This window comes from Gossypium hirsutum, chromosome D05 (assembly GCF_007990345.1).
Source record: "Gossypium hirsutum isolate 1008001.06 chromosome D05, Gossypium_hirsutum_v2.1, whole genome shotgun sequence".
Lineage (NCBI taxonomy): Eukaryota > Viridiplantae > Streptophyta > Magnoliopsida > Malvales > Malvaceae > Gossypium > Gossypium hirsutum.
This window is the reverse complement of record NC_053441.1, coordinates 24,068,709-24,088,631: the sequence shown is the minus strand read 5'-3', so window position 1 is coordinate 24,088,631 and position 19,923 is coordinate 24,068,709. Positions and strand designations below refer to the sequence as shown.

The following is a 19,923-nucleotide window of genomic DNA, read 5'->3' as shown; positions in this document are numbered from 1 at the left end:
TTTGGTTTATGGAAATCACGGTTTTACCTTTCAAAAAAAAATTATTCAAATTATGAAATCGTTATAATTTATTGTTAAGTTATTGATAAGTTAGATAAAATATATTATACTTAATTGATTTACTCATAACCCAACCCTCAACTCAACTATACCTTAAAAAAATTCATATATTTTTAAACTATCACGTGGCTAAAAAATGTGTTAAGTTTGTAAATTTTTCAACCACAGGTAGTTCGAAAATATATGTAAATTTTTAGGATGGTCAATGAGTAAATAAATTGGGAATGACATTTTTTATTTACTTCACCAATAATTTAGAGACAAATTATAACAGTGTCATTATTTGAATAATTTTTTATTTTACAAAGATTAATCGGGAGAATTTTTAGTAAATACAATCCACTTTTATATTTTATTCCGAAAATGTTACATAAAAAATAAAAAGACAAAATATATGCAATATCATTTATTGGGATGTTAAAAATTGGTCGAAAATTGATTATTTGTTTATTCAGGTAAGCATATAATGGTCTCTAATCCGGAAAAGGAAAAAGTCCACATTCCTTCATCCTCTTCCTTTCTTCTATTGTACGTTATTTATAAATTCATTCAATTTTGTTCCTTCTGCTAAACTAACTTCAAACAGAAGGAAGAATGTCGATCAACATGAAAACCCTAACCCAAGCCTTCGCAAAAACCGCTGCGGTCATCGAGAAAACCGTACAAACTACCGTCCAGGAGGTCTCCGGACCCAAAGCGCTCCTGGACTATGAGCTCCTTCACCAGATTGGTTCCGCTGGCCCTGGCCTTGCCTGGAAGTTGTACTCGGCCAAGGCGCGTGATGCGACGCGTCCCCTCCAGTATCCCACCGTTTGCGTCTGGCTCCTGGACAAGAAGATGCTGGCGGAGGCGCGCGCGCGCGCGGGGATCTCCAAGATCGTTGAGGATTCATTCTTCGATCTGATACGTGCGGACGCGGCGAGGCTGGTCAGACTGCGGCATCCAGGTGTGGTTCACGTGGTGCAGGCTTTGGATGAGAATAAGAATGCCATGACGATGGTTACGGAGCCATTGTTTGCGTCGGTGGCTAATGCGATTGGGAATGTCGAGAATGTTGCCAAAGTTCCTAAGGATCTCAAAGGGATTGTACGTGCTCTACTCTCTTTTTCTTGAACGAATTCAAATTTGATTCATTTTCAATTTGAGTTGCTCCAATGTTTTGTATAAATGAGTGAATCTTAAAAGTTATATTTGATCCAAATCTTTGTGTATCTATGCAAATCACTTTTTGTTCTACTAGGTGATAATAGCTATTTTCAGTGGTGTAGTTCTCTAGGATCAGTTTTGTGCATGATGGTGATACTGTAATCGGTTTGTCCAGTTTACTAGATTTACTGTAAATGTTGAATTATAATTTCTGTATAGTTTACCACATCGGTATTTTGAATTTTAGTCACTATGCCCTATACTAATTTGGGTACGTGGATAATTTAGCTGTGTGTTTCTTGTGTTTTATGTCAACAGAGTTGTGGAAGTATCCTAGCTTTAAGAATAAGAGTTGCTAAAATAAAGGAATAAGCATTTTGGACTAAGAATGACAAATACGGTCAGTTGCAAGTGCTAAAATGGTGTTTGCTTGTTGGTCAAGCACTTTTGAATCTAAATGTATTACTTTGTTTAGAGGCAAAAGGTGGGCAGCAAGGAAACAGGTTACTGGAATTTTTTTCCTTGTAAAATAGTAGGGCTTAATTCAAATTGGGGGTTTGTTATCAAGAACTGGTTAGAAGATACATGCAATCTCTTGAGGGTCTGAAGGATATAAGAAAAGTAGATTGCATATGCATTTCAAATGAGGGCGGCAAACCATGCTGAGAGAAGCATTTGCTGCCCTTACTAAGAGGAGATTTTCAAAAATATATATTAAGCTGTCCAATAACTTGGTCCATAATCTATGTCATCATGGAAGTTAACTAAATCTGCAAATTTCAGATTGGAGATGGGAAAGACATGGATATTAGACTGGATTGAGGATAAGATTTTTAAGTTTTAGAAATAATAAACAAAATCTAAGAAAATGGTTAAATTGTAGTATTGATATTCCATGATCAAGATCTGTTTAACAAAATAGAAAATCTCAAATACTAGTGGCTACTATAAACCATTGAAGTATTGAACTAACCAGCTGAGTAACTATCAATAAGAATAAAGAAAACCCTAATTATCTCCTTTGGCTTCAAACAAGAATACTTTTATTTAAACAAGTTGTTGATGCAATATTATTTTAATTATGGTTTTGAAGTATTACAGAATCTGTTTTTCTTAAGTAAAATGTGAATAAAAGGAATAACCAATTCCATATAACTAAACTATAAGTCTGAGATGTGGTTTTGGAAGAGTTAAGAACAAAAGGCTGAGCAATAGTTGTTAGCAGTTGTTACCTTGATAAAGCTTGTTGTGCAAGTTTCCTGCTGTAATGCTTAATTGCTTAGTCCTTGAAAGAATTTATGTCAAAATATAAGTTCAATGATTTTATTCACAATACACCTATAGGGACCATGCCTTTTGTAGTTAAGATGGAATGTGGTTCACTTGCAAAGTAGACACAAATTGTGTCACACAATGGTTCAATCTTGCATAAAGGTGTAAAACTTAGAGCTTAGTCTAAGCCTTATATGGTAAATATTTTAACATCTTAATCGCCCCCCCCCCAAAAAAAAAAGGAACACAAGGAAGAAAAAGAAAAGAAAATAGTTTGAATTTTAGCTTTTTTTTTCACCGTGCTTAATTGGAGTTTGGAATGCATTTGAGATGCCCTGATATTTAATTTCTAATTGGTCTCAACCTTAACACTATGTTGGGAAGTTTGGAGGTGGAAGAGATTACAGTAAGTGGGTGGGGAGATTACTGGAGTGGTTGAGTAGTAATGTTCCTTTTAGATTTTCTCAGAGTGGACAAAAAGAAGTTAAAGTTGTAGGTTTATAACTACTATAACCTGTTTTGTGGTTATTGTTAAATTGACACTATTAAGGGTTTAAAGGGAATATCAACCTGAAACAGTGATGTGGAGTACTTTTGAATCCTTTCGGCTTTGGGGAACTTAAAGTGATGTTTTCGGGGGTTAGTTTCAGTGTAAACAATATTCTCTACCTTTTAAGAAAATGTTCTCAAATGGGATAAGGGCAAAATTGTACTTTTCACGATGCCTCTATTTCTCCTCTACATGAACAAATTGCTTTCACCTTGAGATATTGCTAGTTTTTGAAATCTAACCCATTGTTTCTTTTAGACATTGGATGTGCATGTTTCTAATGTTTGGTATGTCTTTGTATAAGATGAAAAGTTGTTCTTTAAGATTTCACTGGGAATGCTGGATGCTTGAATCACCATCTTGTTATGCATTCACTTCTTATGTTATATGATTATAGCAAACTTAGAAGTGTGTTTTTTTCACAGGAAATGAGTTTGTTGGAGGTGAAGCATGGTTTGCTTCAGATCGCGGAATCCTTGGAATTTCTTCATACCAATGCACGCCTTATTCATCGAGCTATATCACCTGAGGTTGCTTTTTTTCTTCTTCTTTTTATTGTTTTAATAATAATGTTGTCTTGACTTATACTAATATGATCCTGATATTGCAGTAAAATCTTCCTTGTCTGCATAGTTATCTTGATGTGTTGGGATAAAGAACTAGTGATAATTTATGGGCCATCTTCTGTATAGTGTTTTAACCTTCCGATTTTTTCAAAATTTTCGGCCTGTTTATTAATTTTAGTAGGCTTAGGCCTACAAATTTTTGGTAAGTTTTTGTTTGCTTCTTTCATACTTTCTTGATTGTTGAAAACAGATTACTATGTTGCCTTTTGAGCTTACATGGTAGATAATTGTGGGCGGGGAACCTAACTGCTTTACAAGTGTGTTTAACAAATGAGTTTGTACTTTGCAGAATGTCTTAATTACATCAAGTGGAGCTTGGAAACTTGGTGGGTTTGGTTTTGCTATCTCAACAGATCAGGTCTCTAGTGATTTTGTGAAGGCCTTCCATTATTCTGTAAGAAGCCTTTTGATATCTTAACGATTTAGCTCAAAATTGTAACTGTCAGTAGACTTTGAGAAGACATGTAGGTTCAAGCCATGGTATTTTCCATTATACTTAAAGAAAAAAAAAACTTAATTCATTGGCCAACTGAAATCGGCACATTTTCTCTGGCTATGTTGCTTTGATTTCATTTTCCATGAAATAATTTCGTTCAACACATATTTGATGGTTGTGGGCATGGAGGTCTGACTGTCCACCTATAGGGAAAAACATGAAAAATTTGAATGTCAGGCTAGTAGGCATATATGATACTAACCCTTGAGCATAAGTAACATACTTTAGTTTACTATTTGTAATTTACTTATTGTCATGCCATCGTTCATTAGGTTAGCTTCTTTGCATTGTGGATATGATGCAATCTTGCCGTGTATTATTTTATGTTCTAATTTGATATATCATAGATGCGGTACATGGTCGTACATGATTAAATATTTATTATTGTGTGTGCATTTTGGAATGTCATTTAACTCCATTCTTTAATCGCTTATTTCTTTGGCATAAATACATCTGCTCTTAGTAGCTGTCTTTCTACATTTTAGGCTTTGGTCCCTTTGTTTTATTCATGTTTACTTGTTGGCAATGTGGTGTTTGGTCTTTGCAAATAGGAGTGTGCTCCTTATGATATTTTGTCACTTCACTCATCATGATGGGTGGATTTGCACGTGCAATTGTGATTTGCATTTAGCTTTAATATTCTAATTTGATATGGTCTGTTTGCAGGAATATGATACTGAAGATTCTGTCATGCCTCTTCAGCCATCATTGAATTATACTGCACCTGAGTTGGTTCGTAGTAAATCATCTTCTGTTGGATGGTCTTCTGATATTTTCAGTTATGGATGCCTTGCATACCATCTAGTTGCTCGAAAGCCTTTGTTTGACTGCAACAACAATGTCAAGATGGTACTTACTAATTAAAATTTTTATTCTTTTCCTATTGCCTCTTTTGTTTTCTAAACAAGAAAAACTACTTTCTTATTAATTTTATATCATGCCTATGGGTTTTGCTCTCATTTTTGTTCAAAGTAGAAAACGAAAATCATTTATATTAACTTAAGGCAGGATTATACAAGGAGGTAGGCAGAGATCTGTACCAGAATTGCTGTTCTCCTTCATCACATGATAGCGCTGCTCCTAACATGATAGAGAGAACTGACAACTACTAAATTCCAAAGTTAAACCCTAAATGTCTAAATTATATTACTCCATTCCCAAAGGTCGATCTTTGTTTGGAAAATTTCCTTCATATCCAGCAATATATCACTTTCAAAACCTAAATACATAAATCCATGTTTTCTCAGAATGTATCACTTTAGTAAAAGCACAAAACAACAGAATACCCTCTGAATAACTTTGCATTGCTATCTTCAGCGAATTATAAGCCACATCCACATTGACTTTAATTCAACCTAAATGAGAAGGCAATGGTTGATGCTTCTTTGACTTTATCATTCCCTCTGTTTCTTGCACTCCCTGCATCGCTTGGAAGTCCTCCAATCAGACTTGGAACTTGAATTTCAAAAGATGGGTTTAGATTTCAAAAGTAGTATATATTGTGTAATAAAACACATGTAAACTCAATCGTTCTTTTAGTGTATGTCAAAATTTTAGTTTTCAGGATTGAGTTATTATTCTGGATTATCTGGTTCAGCAAGTAAGCTTTCCTTTGGGTCTTTCGATTTTTGAAATTGGCTGGACTGAGAAACTTAGTGCAAACCTGTTCAACCTGACTTAAGGTTGCACTTATCATCAAATCTATTTCAGTTGAGAACCCAATGGGTTGTAAATTAGTGACTCAGAAATGCTAACCACATTGCCACTGATTATATGGTGTTAATTCTTTCAGACAGTATCTTTCCTCTTGTTTGTGCTAAATGTTCTTTGAAGTCTTCCTCTTATCCGACCTATTGACTTAATAACAAAGTTCCCACTGTTCCTGCATTTATATTTTTTTTCAGTAGTCAGTTTACCAAATGTTGAAGTCTTTTAAGATTTAGCGAACTTTAGATTTATAACTATATGAATCCAGACATTGTTGTTCAACAATTGACTCAGTCAATGTTTTACACCTTGCACTTTTTCCCCATTTTTAAGTTTATATAGATGCTTTCTCCCAATTTATTCAAATTTTGTTGGCACCTAGCAAGACACATGTAAAAAGCCTTTTCTGAAAACTCTCTACCGCCATCCATTTGTTCCCTCATGCAAATTAGAGAGGTTTGCGTGAAAGACTGCTTTAGAGACTTAGGAATTCAACAAGTTCACATTTTGAAGATATATCCTATTCTAGCATACTAGATTTGAATTATGTTTTTTCTTCCCTTTTTGTCTTTCTAGTGGTTGATTGTGGTGTTTCTTTTGTGCAGTATATGAACACATTGACGTACTTATCCAGTGAAGCCTTCTCCTCTATCCCACCGGAACTAATCTATGACTTACAAAGGATGCTCTCTGCCAATGAATCTACCAGGCCATCAGCACTGGATTTTACAGGTAATAAACCTTTTCAATTTTCTTTTATGTCCTCAAAAAAGAAAAAAGGAAAATACTTTAGAATAATAGTCTGTTTCCTGTATCCAATTTTTTTTAGAATTAAATAATTTTAAGAGAATGTTTCAGGTTGCTTTCATCTCTTTACTATGAGCTGTACTGCATATTCAGTGGTCATTGAGTTGCTGTGAAAAGCAAATAATCATGCATTAAGTTTCTGTTTATCATAAAATATGGACTTCCTCTCAAAAGACAGTGGCACTGTTTGCTTTGGATACTGATGTTTGTCCTGCTAATTGGATTAATTTATTGAATTTTGTGTTATATTTCAGGCTCTCCATTTTTCCGGGATGACACTAGGTTGCGTGCTCTTCGTTTCCTTGACCACATGCTTGTATGCATTTGAATTTTTCTTGTCTAACACATGCTCATTAACTGCAGTATCTAGAAGCAACTTGCTTGAATAATTGCTATAAAATTGCTAAATTCCTGGATGATGATTTTGTTTTGCAGGAAAGAGATAACATGCAGAAGTCTGAGTTTCTAAAAGCTTTATCTGATATGTGGAAAGATTTTGATTCCCGTGTGTTGCAATATAAGGTTTGAGGTTTTATTTTGTCTCTTTCAGTGCTTCTTCCCTAATATTGCTTGGTGTGTAATACAAGTTCAAATTTTAAGTACATTACTATAGTTATTTAGGGCCTGTCTTTAAGGATATTTGAGAAAATAAACGAAGATATATCAGAAATCAGAGTTCTTGATTTCTTAAAGTGATTAACATATGTGCGTTCCTCCTCCCAGACTCTTTCCCTCTCATTGGGTGATGCTTCAAGATCTTCAAATGTTATCTCTCTCCCTTTCTTATTTGTTGCTATTTCTGGTTCACGAGCTTAATGAGGAGATATTAGTGGTTCATGATATTATGGATTGCATTTGTTTGGCCGAAGCAAGTCAAGTAAAATAAGATTTCTAAATGCAGGTACTTCCGCCTCTTTGCGCAGAGCTAAGGAATCTGGTTATGCAGCCAATGATTGTGCCCATGGTTCTCAAGATTGCTGAGTCACAGGTGCTTGTTTTGCTCATACTAAGGTTTTGGAGTATTAACAGAATGCATGTTTTATTTTTCGTGATTGGAATTCAAATAATTTGATTGGAGATTGTATTGGCCTTTGAAGTATCTCCATGCTAACCTTTCTGGATCAGTTGTTAATGAAGGTCTATCTTTTGATATTTTCAATGTGCTAGGTATTTTCTCTGTTAAATGTTAGATTACCCTTTTCCTGCCTCTCAAGATCTATTTCTGCAACTTTCACATAAATTGCCTGCACTTAGTTATATTTCTGAAATATGGTATAGCCTGTGTTTCTCTTTCCTGCTGTTTCTTGGTTGACAGCTTTTTACTTCCCTTAAATTGTTTGTGCCATCTACTAAATCTTTTCATAAGAAAAAATTCTGTTACTAAATAAGATACTTCAGTAGTTTCTCAACTGTCTAATAATGACAATAACAATGAATAAACATATCAAATAATAGCCATGAATATGCGCAAATACTTAAATATATGTTATTTATATTTATAATGAATGTTGTAATTTACATTTAAATAAGCATATTAAGATTTTGGTGTACGATCTATGATGAATGCAGGAAAAGCATGTTATGCTCAATTTAGGACCATATCCTAGGTTATGGGTAAAAGGAAGCTCTCTAGGAATAGTTTCTTCCTGTGAAAATAAAGTCTAACATATAGCAAAAGGTTAACAAGTGCAAAGCCATGTTGCTTTAGTTGGATTCTAAATGAAATGTTAAAAGGGTAATTTCATTTATTGTTGCTGAAAATTATCAAATCGACTTCTACTGGCATTTGGATTATACATGGAGCTACTTGTATCAAATCAACATTCCTTATTGAATGCCAAATGTAATATAGCACCAATAAATAATGTTAAAACCATGCCAAAATTTTCACTCTCAAAGTTGTTACATTTGGTTGACTTGCCAACTTTCTTTTTTCTTTCATCTATTTGAGGTCTGTTTGAGCTTTATCATTTGGTAATGTGGAGGAAGTGCTTTTCCCTTAGTTCATCTCTTTTTTCTGTTAACAAATCTGAATCGTGATGAAACCGCATGTAATACTGAATCTGGTATAGTTATATCTAGTATACTATAGTCATGCTTTTCAATCTTGTTTGATTAATGAACTGATGGCTTGAAATGTATTGTAGGGTAAAACTGATTTTGAGTTAGTTACGTTCCCAGCTCTTGTGCCTGTCATGAGCATTGCTGCAGGAGAGACCCTGTTGTTGCTGGTGAAGCATGCAGATCTAATTATTAACAAGGTAACTAGTAGTTTGCTCCTTCAAAGAGTGCTCCCAAGGGTCAAAAGTTCCATTTTTCTTTTTCTGTATCTTTTAAGATACAATCAGAAAAAAGACTGGTCTAGTTTTGTTTGTGAATATGAACAAGTTGATATCTAGTAAAATTTTACATGATATGGAAGGAAGTGATGGAGAAATAGATCTATGTGGTTCGGAACATTGCTAATATTCTACTTTGATGGTCATTTTAGGTGTACATTCTTTTTAAATTTCATGAAAGCTATTTAAATGGGTGATATAGGTTTCTTTCATTTTGTTCTGTTGTTTTTCTTGGATATCTCTCGCTCCCTGACCCCAAAGTTTTCTCAATCTCAGTGATTTATTAGAGTTAGGTGGTGAGGCTTTATTTATGATATGAGGTTCTTAAGAGAACCAAGAAAATAAAATAAGTGAAAACACTGATAAAGATTCCATGGGTTCCTTGCACCTATGGTTGATTGCATCACACAGTTATGATGGAATACTGCGGAAGTTCTCATATAATAATTTCATATCTCAATTGAAAGGGCAAATTGATTAATATAGACTCCAAACATCCTTACTCCTAGAAGGAACAGAAGTTTTACTTTAATTTGGACTTTAACGACTGCATAGACTCCAGATAGGAAACTAACAAAACTTATAGCAGAACATAATAGGATAAGAAAAGCCCACATTAAGAACCTACATATAACTGTAAAGCCCTAGAACTTCAAAACTACAGTTAAACTAATACAGAACTCCCTAACTAACCAAAGAAAATCTTAATGTCTCAATCATCTTTGCATCCTTAATAGCCCCATCCCCCCTCCCCAACATACACACACGCCCAGTCCTCTTTTTGTTTTGGGCGTTTTGTTTGAGCTTTTATTAAGGTTTCAAGGTTGCCACCTGATGTTTTAGGTACTGATAAATACTTCTATAGATAGTCATTCTTTTACTGCTATTAATCAGTAGCTCAATAGAACTGTGGAATCATAGACATCGTATCATGTAAATGAAGAAGCTTGATATTTCAATTGCTTTCAGATATGCCATTCAATTTTACTGGGCTTTTGTGTTTCACTTCCTTCCACCATATGGTAATTTCTGAGAAGGATCCTTTATAAAATGGCAATGTCATGTTTCACATTTTCTTCTGAGGCTTGTTTTCATCATGGATCATGCTCAATCATTTAATTTAGTTACTCCAATTACTGTAGACAACTTCGGAGAATCGAGTATCCCATGTAATGCCCATGCTTGTTCGAGCTTATGATGACGGTGATCCTCGTATACAAGAAGAGGCTTTGAGAAAATCTCTATTCCTTGCCAAACAGCTTGATATGCAGGTGACTGTCATACATTGTTTTTCTTTTAATGGATTGTTATTTCAAGAAGTTTACCTTCTCATCTTTTGTTGCATGCAATAATAATCATAAATTGATTGCACATCTTTTAGAAGAGAATCATTTATATTGCTAGATCTTTGACTTGGATGTTATTTATGCTTGTTATTGAATATTACGAAAAGGAGCAACCATTAGTACCTGTTGATTGTTGGATGGTGTAAATTATTCCTTAGACTCTAGATACTAAGAGGAATGTACAGCTTCACACTCAGATCTCATCTTTGCCTTAAATTTTAAAGAAGATAAAATAATTCCATCGTTGCAGAAGGATCACACCCTTTTTTTTTCATTAGCTGCATTTCATATGAATTTGAAATGAATCAAATCTCAAGCCGAAAGTTGAAACAATGGATGGAGAGACCAAAACTTACAACTTTTCGGCATTTTGTTTGAATGATTGTGCTTGATTTTTTCATTAATTGCTCGCATGCTTGACCAACTTCTTGAGTAATTTAATGTAAGAAATGTCACTGGCTTGTGTCACAAAAATAGAGAAATTAATAAAAATCATTCTTAGTACATCCAGCACTTTTTGTCAGATAACTTTTGTTCTTCAACTCTTATAGTGCTGGATCTCCATGTTTAATTTTGATGATTCTCTTCATTATTTAAAAGAAAACATACTCTGATCTGGTAGGCTAATAAGTTTATTCCTCCATAGCGTAGTTCCATTTCCTTTTTGTAGTCATAATAGTGGGTCTTTACCTATCGTAAGTTGCAGTTGTCACCATCAACATTTTTGTAGTGGATTTTAGCTCAAATTTATTTTTCCAGATCACTGTGAAATAGAAGCATGATCTTCATGTTTTGAGTTCTTTTTAGCTGTTATATTCTTGTTGATATTTCTATAATGAGGGTGTTAAGTGCCAACAAGTAACAGCTGGTTATTTAAGATTACTTTTTTATGCTTTACAGCTTGTGAAACAAGCTAATCTACCTCATAATGGATTTTGTTCAAGCATCTTTGAGCTATTCCGAGTGCATTGCAGTATTTTCAGTTATTTTTGTAAATATATTAAAAATAGGAATTTGTCGGTTGTGAAATATGGATTAGGCAGTATGGTGTCAAACACCTTGTAAGTTTCATCTATATTTTTGATGTTCTTTTTCGTTACTGTATTCATGATGATAGCCTGTTGTTGAAGTACTAACTTTATGTTTCAAATTATTCTTCATGTTCAGCTTGTGAAAGAAGCCATTCTGCCTCGTATTCATGGCTTAGCTCTGAAAACAACAGTTGCTGCGGTATGTATGCATATTTTTGCTAATTAACTTTAATTATATTATTTTGTCATAATTTATTAGATGTAATAATATGAATAAACACTGCCATGTGATGTAGGACAATTCTCCAGAATAATTTTCAGTATCAACGTTTTTCTGTTACCCAAATCGAACCTCCTAACATAATATAACTTACATAAGCTTCATAACTTGGTGTTAAACCCGTGAGGAAATATTGCCCAACTAATCCAAATAGAGAGACATTCTTCATCAATATTTCATATAATTTATTCAAAAAAGAGGCCCGCCTTTGGATATTTAGTCTGCTTCAAATGCATATGTTAGAGCTGCTTTAGGTTAACTTTGTGTATTATCCCTACTAGTTTCCTGGAAAGACATTTGAGCCTCTTGAAGAATGTGAATTTAGGCCATTCATGAAATTATCATATTGGAAAAAGGAAGAATGGGCATAGTGAAGTGTGTTTCATTATTGCTTTTAGGAAGACATCTAAATTCTATCTTCTTTCTTGTCATTCAATAGTATTCATAATGCTCATCCGAATTGAATGCAGCAGATACAACTGTTTCTCAAAGTATGTGGAGTTAGGGGATTTTTTTATTCTTGTTGAATATTATTCTAAAAGCAGTTTTAAAAGAACATAGCTACTCTATTTCTATTGATTTCTTCTGAATCTCTTAGTTTCTTTGAGCAGGTTAGAGTCAATGCTTTGCTATGCTTAGCAGATTTTGTTCAAACACTAAATAAACATGCTGTGCTGGAGGTATTACAAACCATTCGACGTTGTACAGCTGTTGATCTTTCAGCTCCCACCCTTATGTGTACCCTAGCAGTTTCAAGCTCAATTCTCAAGCAGGTAATGAGAACTCTATTGTTTGTTGCTTAGGTTGTTTTTCTTCTGTATGTCGAGAACTTCTGGTGCCTTACAGCTCAGTATCTGTCTTTTCTATTCATCTTGTTCAGTATGGAGTTGAGTTCGCTGCAGAGCACGTTCTCCCTCTACTCACGCCTCTTCTCACTGCCCAACAGTTGAATATTCAGCAGTTTGCTAAATATATGCACTTTGTTAAGGATATTCTCAGGTATATTTGTTATTTTTGTGATTGTTGAATTCCCTTATATCCTATTTCTGTTTACCATTGTGATTTTGTAATGAAAAAAATATTTTAGTCTCCCTTGCTGAATCTCTAATTTTGTGTTAACTCAGCAAGATAGAAGAAAAACGGGGGGTTACTTTAACTGATTCTGGGATCCCAGAGGTAAAACATGCTACTGCTGCGAATGGGCTTCAGTCTCAAGCCTTGAGCAAAACGAGTGCAACAGTTTCTTGTGCTGCCAATGCAAAAAGCAGCCCCTCATGGGATGAAGACTGGGGCCCTACAGCTAGAGGAGCTGCCAATGCTGGTGCCAGTGTCAGTGCCACTGTTCAGCAGGCTTCACAAAACAACTCATCCATTAATCCCATTTTGGGTGATAAATCAATTCAATCAGCACCCGTACAAACAGAGCCTTCCGTGATATCTACTGTATCTAGCCAGCAAATGCCTGTTTCTTGCGCTGCAGTTGACATTGAGTGGCCTCCTTGTGCACCTTTAGGTGTTACTGCAGAGTCAGGCAATGTTGAGAAGCAATTCAATGCTGGAACATCATCACCGTCAAATTTTGATGATTTAGATCCTTTTTCAAACTGGCCTCCCCAGCCTAGTGCTTCTAATGGTTTTGGGACATTCAACAATGGCACCATGGGACCAGTCACAAACAATTATGGATCCAATTCTATAACAAGTACCTTCCCTGAGAGCAAAAGCAACAGTTGGGCCTTCAGCAACCAAAACTCTGGGGAGCTACTAAGACCAAATCCTGTGGATTCAACTCCGAATGCAAGTATTTTGAACAGTGGGGGCTTCCAGAATTCTATTGGTTTCTTGAAACAGAATCAAGGGAATTCAGTTTCGATGAGCTCTTCATATAATAATCAGAAATCATTAGATCTTGGGTCTATATTTAGCACTAGCAAAAATGAGCAGGCTGCTCCAAAACTTGCACCACCACCCTCGGCTGCTGTGGGTAGAGGAAGAGGGATGGGAAGAGCAAGGGTTACCCATGCCAAATCATCATCTCAGCAGCCACCTATTTTAGATTTACTTTGATACTTGGGGTTGCTTCTACTAGAGTGACTTGTTTTATTTTATTTCTCTTTTAAAATGATCTGATAGAGCAGTCATTCCCTTCTGCATAACGCTTTGTCAGATCCCTGAAAGTAAATTTATACATCTGTGGATGACAGTCATATATGGTCACTGCAGACGGCATTGTTTACTATATATATATCATAGCATCGGTATGGGCTTGTTTGTAACTTTATTATTGTAATTGGGATTACATGTAAGAAGTGTGTGTTATCTCAATTAGTGTTGCCTCTGCACTGCACTATAATTGTTTGAGTCCTCAATTTTTGTAACGAGAAATAAAAGTAAATCATTTTTTTGGGACATTCATTATTTTGTAGATTGTTGTCTACAACAGTGGATGTAAATGTTAAATTGGATCGATATTGAATCAAGTTTGATGTTCGATATTTTACATTGTATTGCGCTGTCAAATTGGGAATTAATATGATTTGTGATGCGAAATTTTGATGACATTGATAAATGATTGGGTTAAATACTTGATTGACCCTTATATTTGTACTTTTATTTGGTTTGGCACTTGAAGAGAAAATAGCAGTTAATTTGATTCTTCAATTTTCCTCCAGACAGTAACTTCGTTAGCAAAAGGTTTATTTTCTTGTTAAAATGAATCTTTTTGGTTAATACTTGATAATTCTCTCAATTTTTTAAATCAAAAGTTGAATCTTATTCATAATTGGAAAGAAATTTTCTAATAGCACAAAATGGTGAAAATGAAATTGGAGCAAATATTAGCTATTATAGCAAAAAAGAATTTGAGCGGCAATGGTGTATTATTCCTGATATATATACCTTACCTCTTTGCTTGCGTAAGTGTCATGGATTGCACAAAGGAGCCTGCGATTGATGCACACATTGTAGATATTTTATGTTCATTTGGGGTCATTCGGCCCGACAAGATACGTTCATTGTTTGGAAGAGACTCCAAGCTCATCCACTTAAATCCTGATTAAAATATAAACACTACAATAACTTGTATTTTTACCAAGAAAAATATTTAAAACCTCAAATGATAAGAATGTATAGAGTTTAAATCCTTTAAAACTCTCATCTTGTAGATAGATACTAATTTCAACCAATTTCAGCCATTGACGTAATTCAATTTGTATTGTTGGATTTGGAAAAGTTTCACTATAAATAGAGTTTAAGGGACAATGTGCGCAAGGGATGTGGACAATTTCTCTAGGGATGAAACAATATTTCTGGGAGATTAACATTGAGGATGATGCCATTTAGATAAATAGTATTTCAATTTATTTTACTAATGTTGCTCTCTTATAATGGCATTGTAGGTCAACAGATGAGAAACGTGGAGAGACTGCAATTAAGACTTGGGAAGAGTTTTAAAAGAAGTTGAAGAAGCAGTTTTACCTACAATATGCTGAGGAGAAGGCTTGGGCTAAATTACGCCGGCTTACGCAATAAGGTATTGTTCAGGAGTATGTCAAAGACTTTAGTGAATTAATGCTTCAAATCTCTGACTTGAGTGTGAAAGAAATATTTTACTGGTTTAAAGATGGGCTGAAATTGTGGGTAAAACAGGAGTTGCACCGAAAGGGGATCATTGAACTTACCGTGGCCATGGATGAGACCAAGTCATTCATAAAGTTGGGTGGTAGGAAGCTTGACAAGTCCGAGTCTATTAAGTCCAATTCAAACCAAAGGGAAATGGTGGGGGAGACAAAGACAAGCCACCCAAGAATGACGATGGTAAGCCGCAAATAGTGAAAACTAAAGCCAACAAGCCATAGGAAAAGAAGAAATAGAGGGACCTGGTGAAATGCTTCCTTTGTGACAGTCTACATATGATGAGAGACTATCCGAAATGGGATATGATTTTTGCCATCAAGGGGGATGGTGAGTCAAAAAAGATGTCCATGAAACTTTGTTAAATTTTGAGTTTTGTTGAAGCAAAGAAGGGTCGTAAACGAAAGGGGCTGATGTTTGTAGACATCACTGTGACAAGAAAAAGATTGAATACCCTCATTGACATGGGTGCTTCAGATTTGTTCATATCCAAAAAGATTGCTAAAAAATTGGGTCTCAGGGTTGAGAAAGAACTGGGGTGGATCAAGACAATGAATTCCAAGAGGGTTTCGATAATGGGTGTTGCAAAAGGAATTGGACCGGTAAGGGAACCATTGAGGTAATACCACTTGATGATTATAACTTTGCGGTTGGTTTACATTTCCTTTACTGGAATAATGCACTTCTTGTTCTTTTTGCTGATTGCATGTGTATTTTGGATTTACGCCATCAATGTGTGGTATCGATTAAATGTGAGGCGAGTGCATAATCCAAGGTATTGCCCGCAATACAATTTGCTAAGGGGGTGTGTAGAGATGAAATTTCCTACTTAAAAACTTTAAAGTTATTGAAACTCATGTGCTCATTGATGAAACCCTAAAAGAGGTGGCACAATTATTACAACCTTTTCAAGATGTCATACTTGTTAAGTTGCATAAGAAATTGTCACCTAAGAAGGAAGTGGATCACATGGTTGAGTTAATGTCAATTTCGAGCCTCCGACCAAGTCCCTATACCGAATTCCACCATCGAAATTCGAGGAATTGTGGAAGCAATTGAAGGAGCTTTTAGATGCTGGGTTTATTAGACCATATAAAGCTCCATTTAGTGCACTGATTTTATTTTAGAGAAAGAATGATGGGTCAATGAGATTGTGCATAAACTATCAGGCATTGAACTTGATCACTATAAAGAACAGGTACCCAATCCTACTCTGCAAACTTGTTTTATCAACTTGGTAGTGCAAAGTGCTTTACTAAGTTGGATTTACGGTCGAGGTACCATCAAGTCAAAGTAGTTGAAAGCGATGAGCCAAAGACAACTTGTGTGACTTGCTATGGCTCGTTTGGGTTCATTGTAATGCTTTTTGGACTGACTAATGCTCCATCGATATTTTACACATTGATGACTAAAGTACTTCAACCTTTTTTAAATAGCTTTGTAGTTGTTTATTTTAACGATATTGTGGAGTACAGTAAGTCACCTGAGGAGCATCTGAAGCTTTTTAGGGAAGTGTTCCAAACCTTGTGAGAGGATGAGCTTTATGTGAATGAGGAAAAAAATGCTCATTTGCACAATGCGAGGTACGTTTCATAGGCCATATTGTAGGAGGTGGCAAAATTCAAAAGGATGAGAGCAAGATTCAGTCTATTGTTGATTGAGAGCCACCAACTAAGATAACAAAGTTACAATCTTTTCTTGGGTTGAAAAATTATTACTAATGCTTTGTTGAAGGTTATTCCAGAGTCACCGTACCATTGGCAGATTTATTGAAGAAGGGTAAAATGTGGAATTGGAATGATCAGTGTTAGAAAACCTTTGATCAAGTAAAACATGTAATCACCAAATAGCCAATGCTTACTTTGTCGGATTATAATAAACCATATGAGGTGTATATGGATGCATCAGACTATGTAATTGGGAGAGTACTGATGCAAGATGGTTATCCAATTGCTTTTGAGAGTCGAAAGCTTAATGATACTGAGCAGCGATATATGCTCTATGAGAAAGAGATAACCACAATGGTGCATTGTTTGTGCATTTGGAGGCACTATTTGTTGGTTTCTAGGTTCATGGTATTTATATATAATGTTACAAATGATTATTTTTTAACTTTGAAAGAGTTATCTCACTAGCATGCTCGTTAACAAGTTTTCTTGATAGAATTTGATTTCAGTATGGAGTATAGATGAGAAAAGTCAATGTAGTGGCTGATGCATTAAGCTAAAAGATAGATTTTGCAATAATCAGTCAACTTGACAATTCTTTATTGAAGTGCATTAAGGAGGGTTTGTCCCATAATCCCACAGCTATATTGTTGATTGAGTATGCTAAAGAGAGGAAATTGAGGCGATTTTGGCTTGAGGGAGACTTGTTGTATACTTGGGGGTATCGCCTTTATGTGCCTCAATATGGGAAGTTACGCAAAAAAAGTCATGAAAGAATGTCATGATTCGAGATGGGCTGGCCATTTAGGCATGCACTGCACATTGTCTCTTTTGGAGGACAGTTATTATTAGCTTCACATGGATGATGATGATGTCGAGACCTATGTGAAAACTTGCTTAGTGTGTTAATAGTTGAGTTGAAAACTTCGACTGATTTGTTACAGCCTTTGCCCATTCCGGAGTGCCCATGGGAGAGTGTATCCATGAGCTTTATTATTGGTTTGCCTAAATTTGATGGGTTTGAGAGAATTATTGAGGTGGTTGACAGGTTTTTCCAAGTATGAAACTTTCATTCCAGCAATCAATGAGTGCATTGCTGATGAGGCAACTCGTTTATTCCTTAGACATGTGGTGAAATATTGGGGAGTGCCACAGTCTATTGTTAATGATCGAGACGGGTGGTTTATGAGCTGATTTTGGAGAAAGTTGTTCAAGTTGATGAGGTCAGACTTTAACTTTTTTACTAGCATGCATCCACAAACTGATGGGTGAATCGAGATATTAAATGATTTTTTGGAGATTTATCTTTGGCATTATGTGAGTGCTACACAGAGAGACTGACCAAAGTTGTTGGATGTAGCCCAATTTTCTTATAACTTGCAATGGAGTGAGGTCACAAATCAATCCTTTTGAGATAGTGAAAGGGCAACAACCACTCACACCCAACATTGTTGATACCTGTTATAATGGATCAGATCAAACAACTAGCTGATTTTCTAAGGACTAACAAGAGTAGAATGACTTAGCTAGAGCTTGCCTACACAAGGCAAGTAAGTGCAATAAGAAATGAGATGATCGTAATTGTAGAGATGTCGAGTTTTAGGTTGTGACTTAGTCCTTACCAAATTACACTTATTTTTGCATCATACTGGCTTGCACAAGGGGCTTGTGCGACGGTATGAGAGACCTTTCAAAGTTCTGAATAGGGTAGGCAGGTGGCCTACAAACTTGAGTTGCCAACAAAACTCAAGGTTCATCCAGTGTTCCATGTTAGTATGCTTAAGCCTTTCTATGGGGATCAAGAGGATCTAAATCGAGGCAAGTATGAGAGAGTACTGATGGGAATTAAGGTCTCTTACGACCGTGACGTTGTGTGCATCATGGCAGACCGTGTGATTCGACAGAAGTATTATAGGCCAAGGCATGAGTACTTTGTTTGATGAGGACTTCCTAATAGTGAGGCAAGTTGGGAACTCGTCGAGGCTTTATCGCAATTACAAGACAAGATGGACCAGTTCCATTCCGAGGACGCGATGAGAGTGTCGCTAGAATAGGTAGGGGAGAATGTCATGGGCTGCGCAAAGAAGCTCGCAACCGATGCACTTGTAAACCCTTTTTATTCAATTGGGGTCATTTGGCCCGACAAGACTGACCTATTACTTTGAAGAAACTCAAGGCCAATCAATTTGGATGTTGGTTAAAATGTAAACACTCTAATAACTTGTATTTTTACCAAGATAAATATTATAAACCCTAAATGATAAGAATGCATAGAGTTTAAATATCTTAAGACATCTTGTAAATAAACACTAATCTCAGCCATCGATATAATTCAATTTGTACCATTGGACTAAATATATTTGAGAGCATTTACTCAAACATCCGTTTTATTTCAGTGCCTTAAATAATTTCCTTTGTGAATTCACACTTTCAATAGTTAGGATGACTTAAACAAATTTGAAGCTAAGTTTCTGCCTAAAGCCATACGGTTTGCAAGACTTAAATTCTAACCCCGTAACATAAGTATGACGTTGGTGTGTGCTTCAAATATTGCATTATCTCTGTCCTTTTGCTCCTTTGGATAGATATTCACTTTATATTTTCATTTGTCTCTTACATGAGTCATAGCAGCTAATTTATATGACCTTACAGATCCTCACAAGAACCACCAGCAAGAGAGAAAAAAAATTAAAACAAGTAACAGTCTAATGCCGAAAACTCTGCCAACAATACCGTGTGGCTGTGGAGATGAACATTATTATCAAATAAAGCACTCTTCATGCACGAGTTAATATACATATTTATTACCAAAATAAGAATATGAAAAGGTCATTCGCTAACCCAACGACAGACCCATTCGGTTATGTTTTGGGGTTATCAAGGAGCCAATACAACGGTGATGCTTTCGATGATACAAAATTTGTTCTCGAAGTAACTCATATTTGTTATGCACCGTTTTCAGC

General features: G+C 35.5%; 1 protein-coding gene across 1 annotated transcript; it reads left to right on the top strand.

Annotated features, from left to right (window-relative positions):
* Positions 1-128: 128 nt before the first annotated feature.
* Positions 129-14,140, top strand: LOC107914055 (SCY1-like protein 2). Its single transcript, XM_016842778.2, has 14 exons — positions 129-1,146; positions 3,454-3,558; positions 3,944-4,048; positions 4,817-4,999; positions 6,463-6,589; positions 6,919-6,980; positions 7,100-7,186; positions 7,566-7,652; positions 8,812-8,925; positions 10,146-10,274; positions 11,517-11,579; positions 12,272-12,433; positions 12,541-12,659; positions 12,785-14,140. Exons 1-14 carry the CDS (start codon positions 655-657, stop codon positions 13,725-13,727), a joined length of 2,778 nt encoding a protein of 925 aa, XP_016698267.2. The 5' UTR covers positions 129-654; the 3' UTR covers positions 13,728-14,140.
* Positions 14,141-19,923: the final 5,783 nt, after the last annotated feature.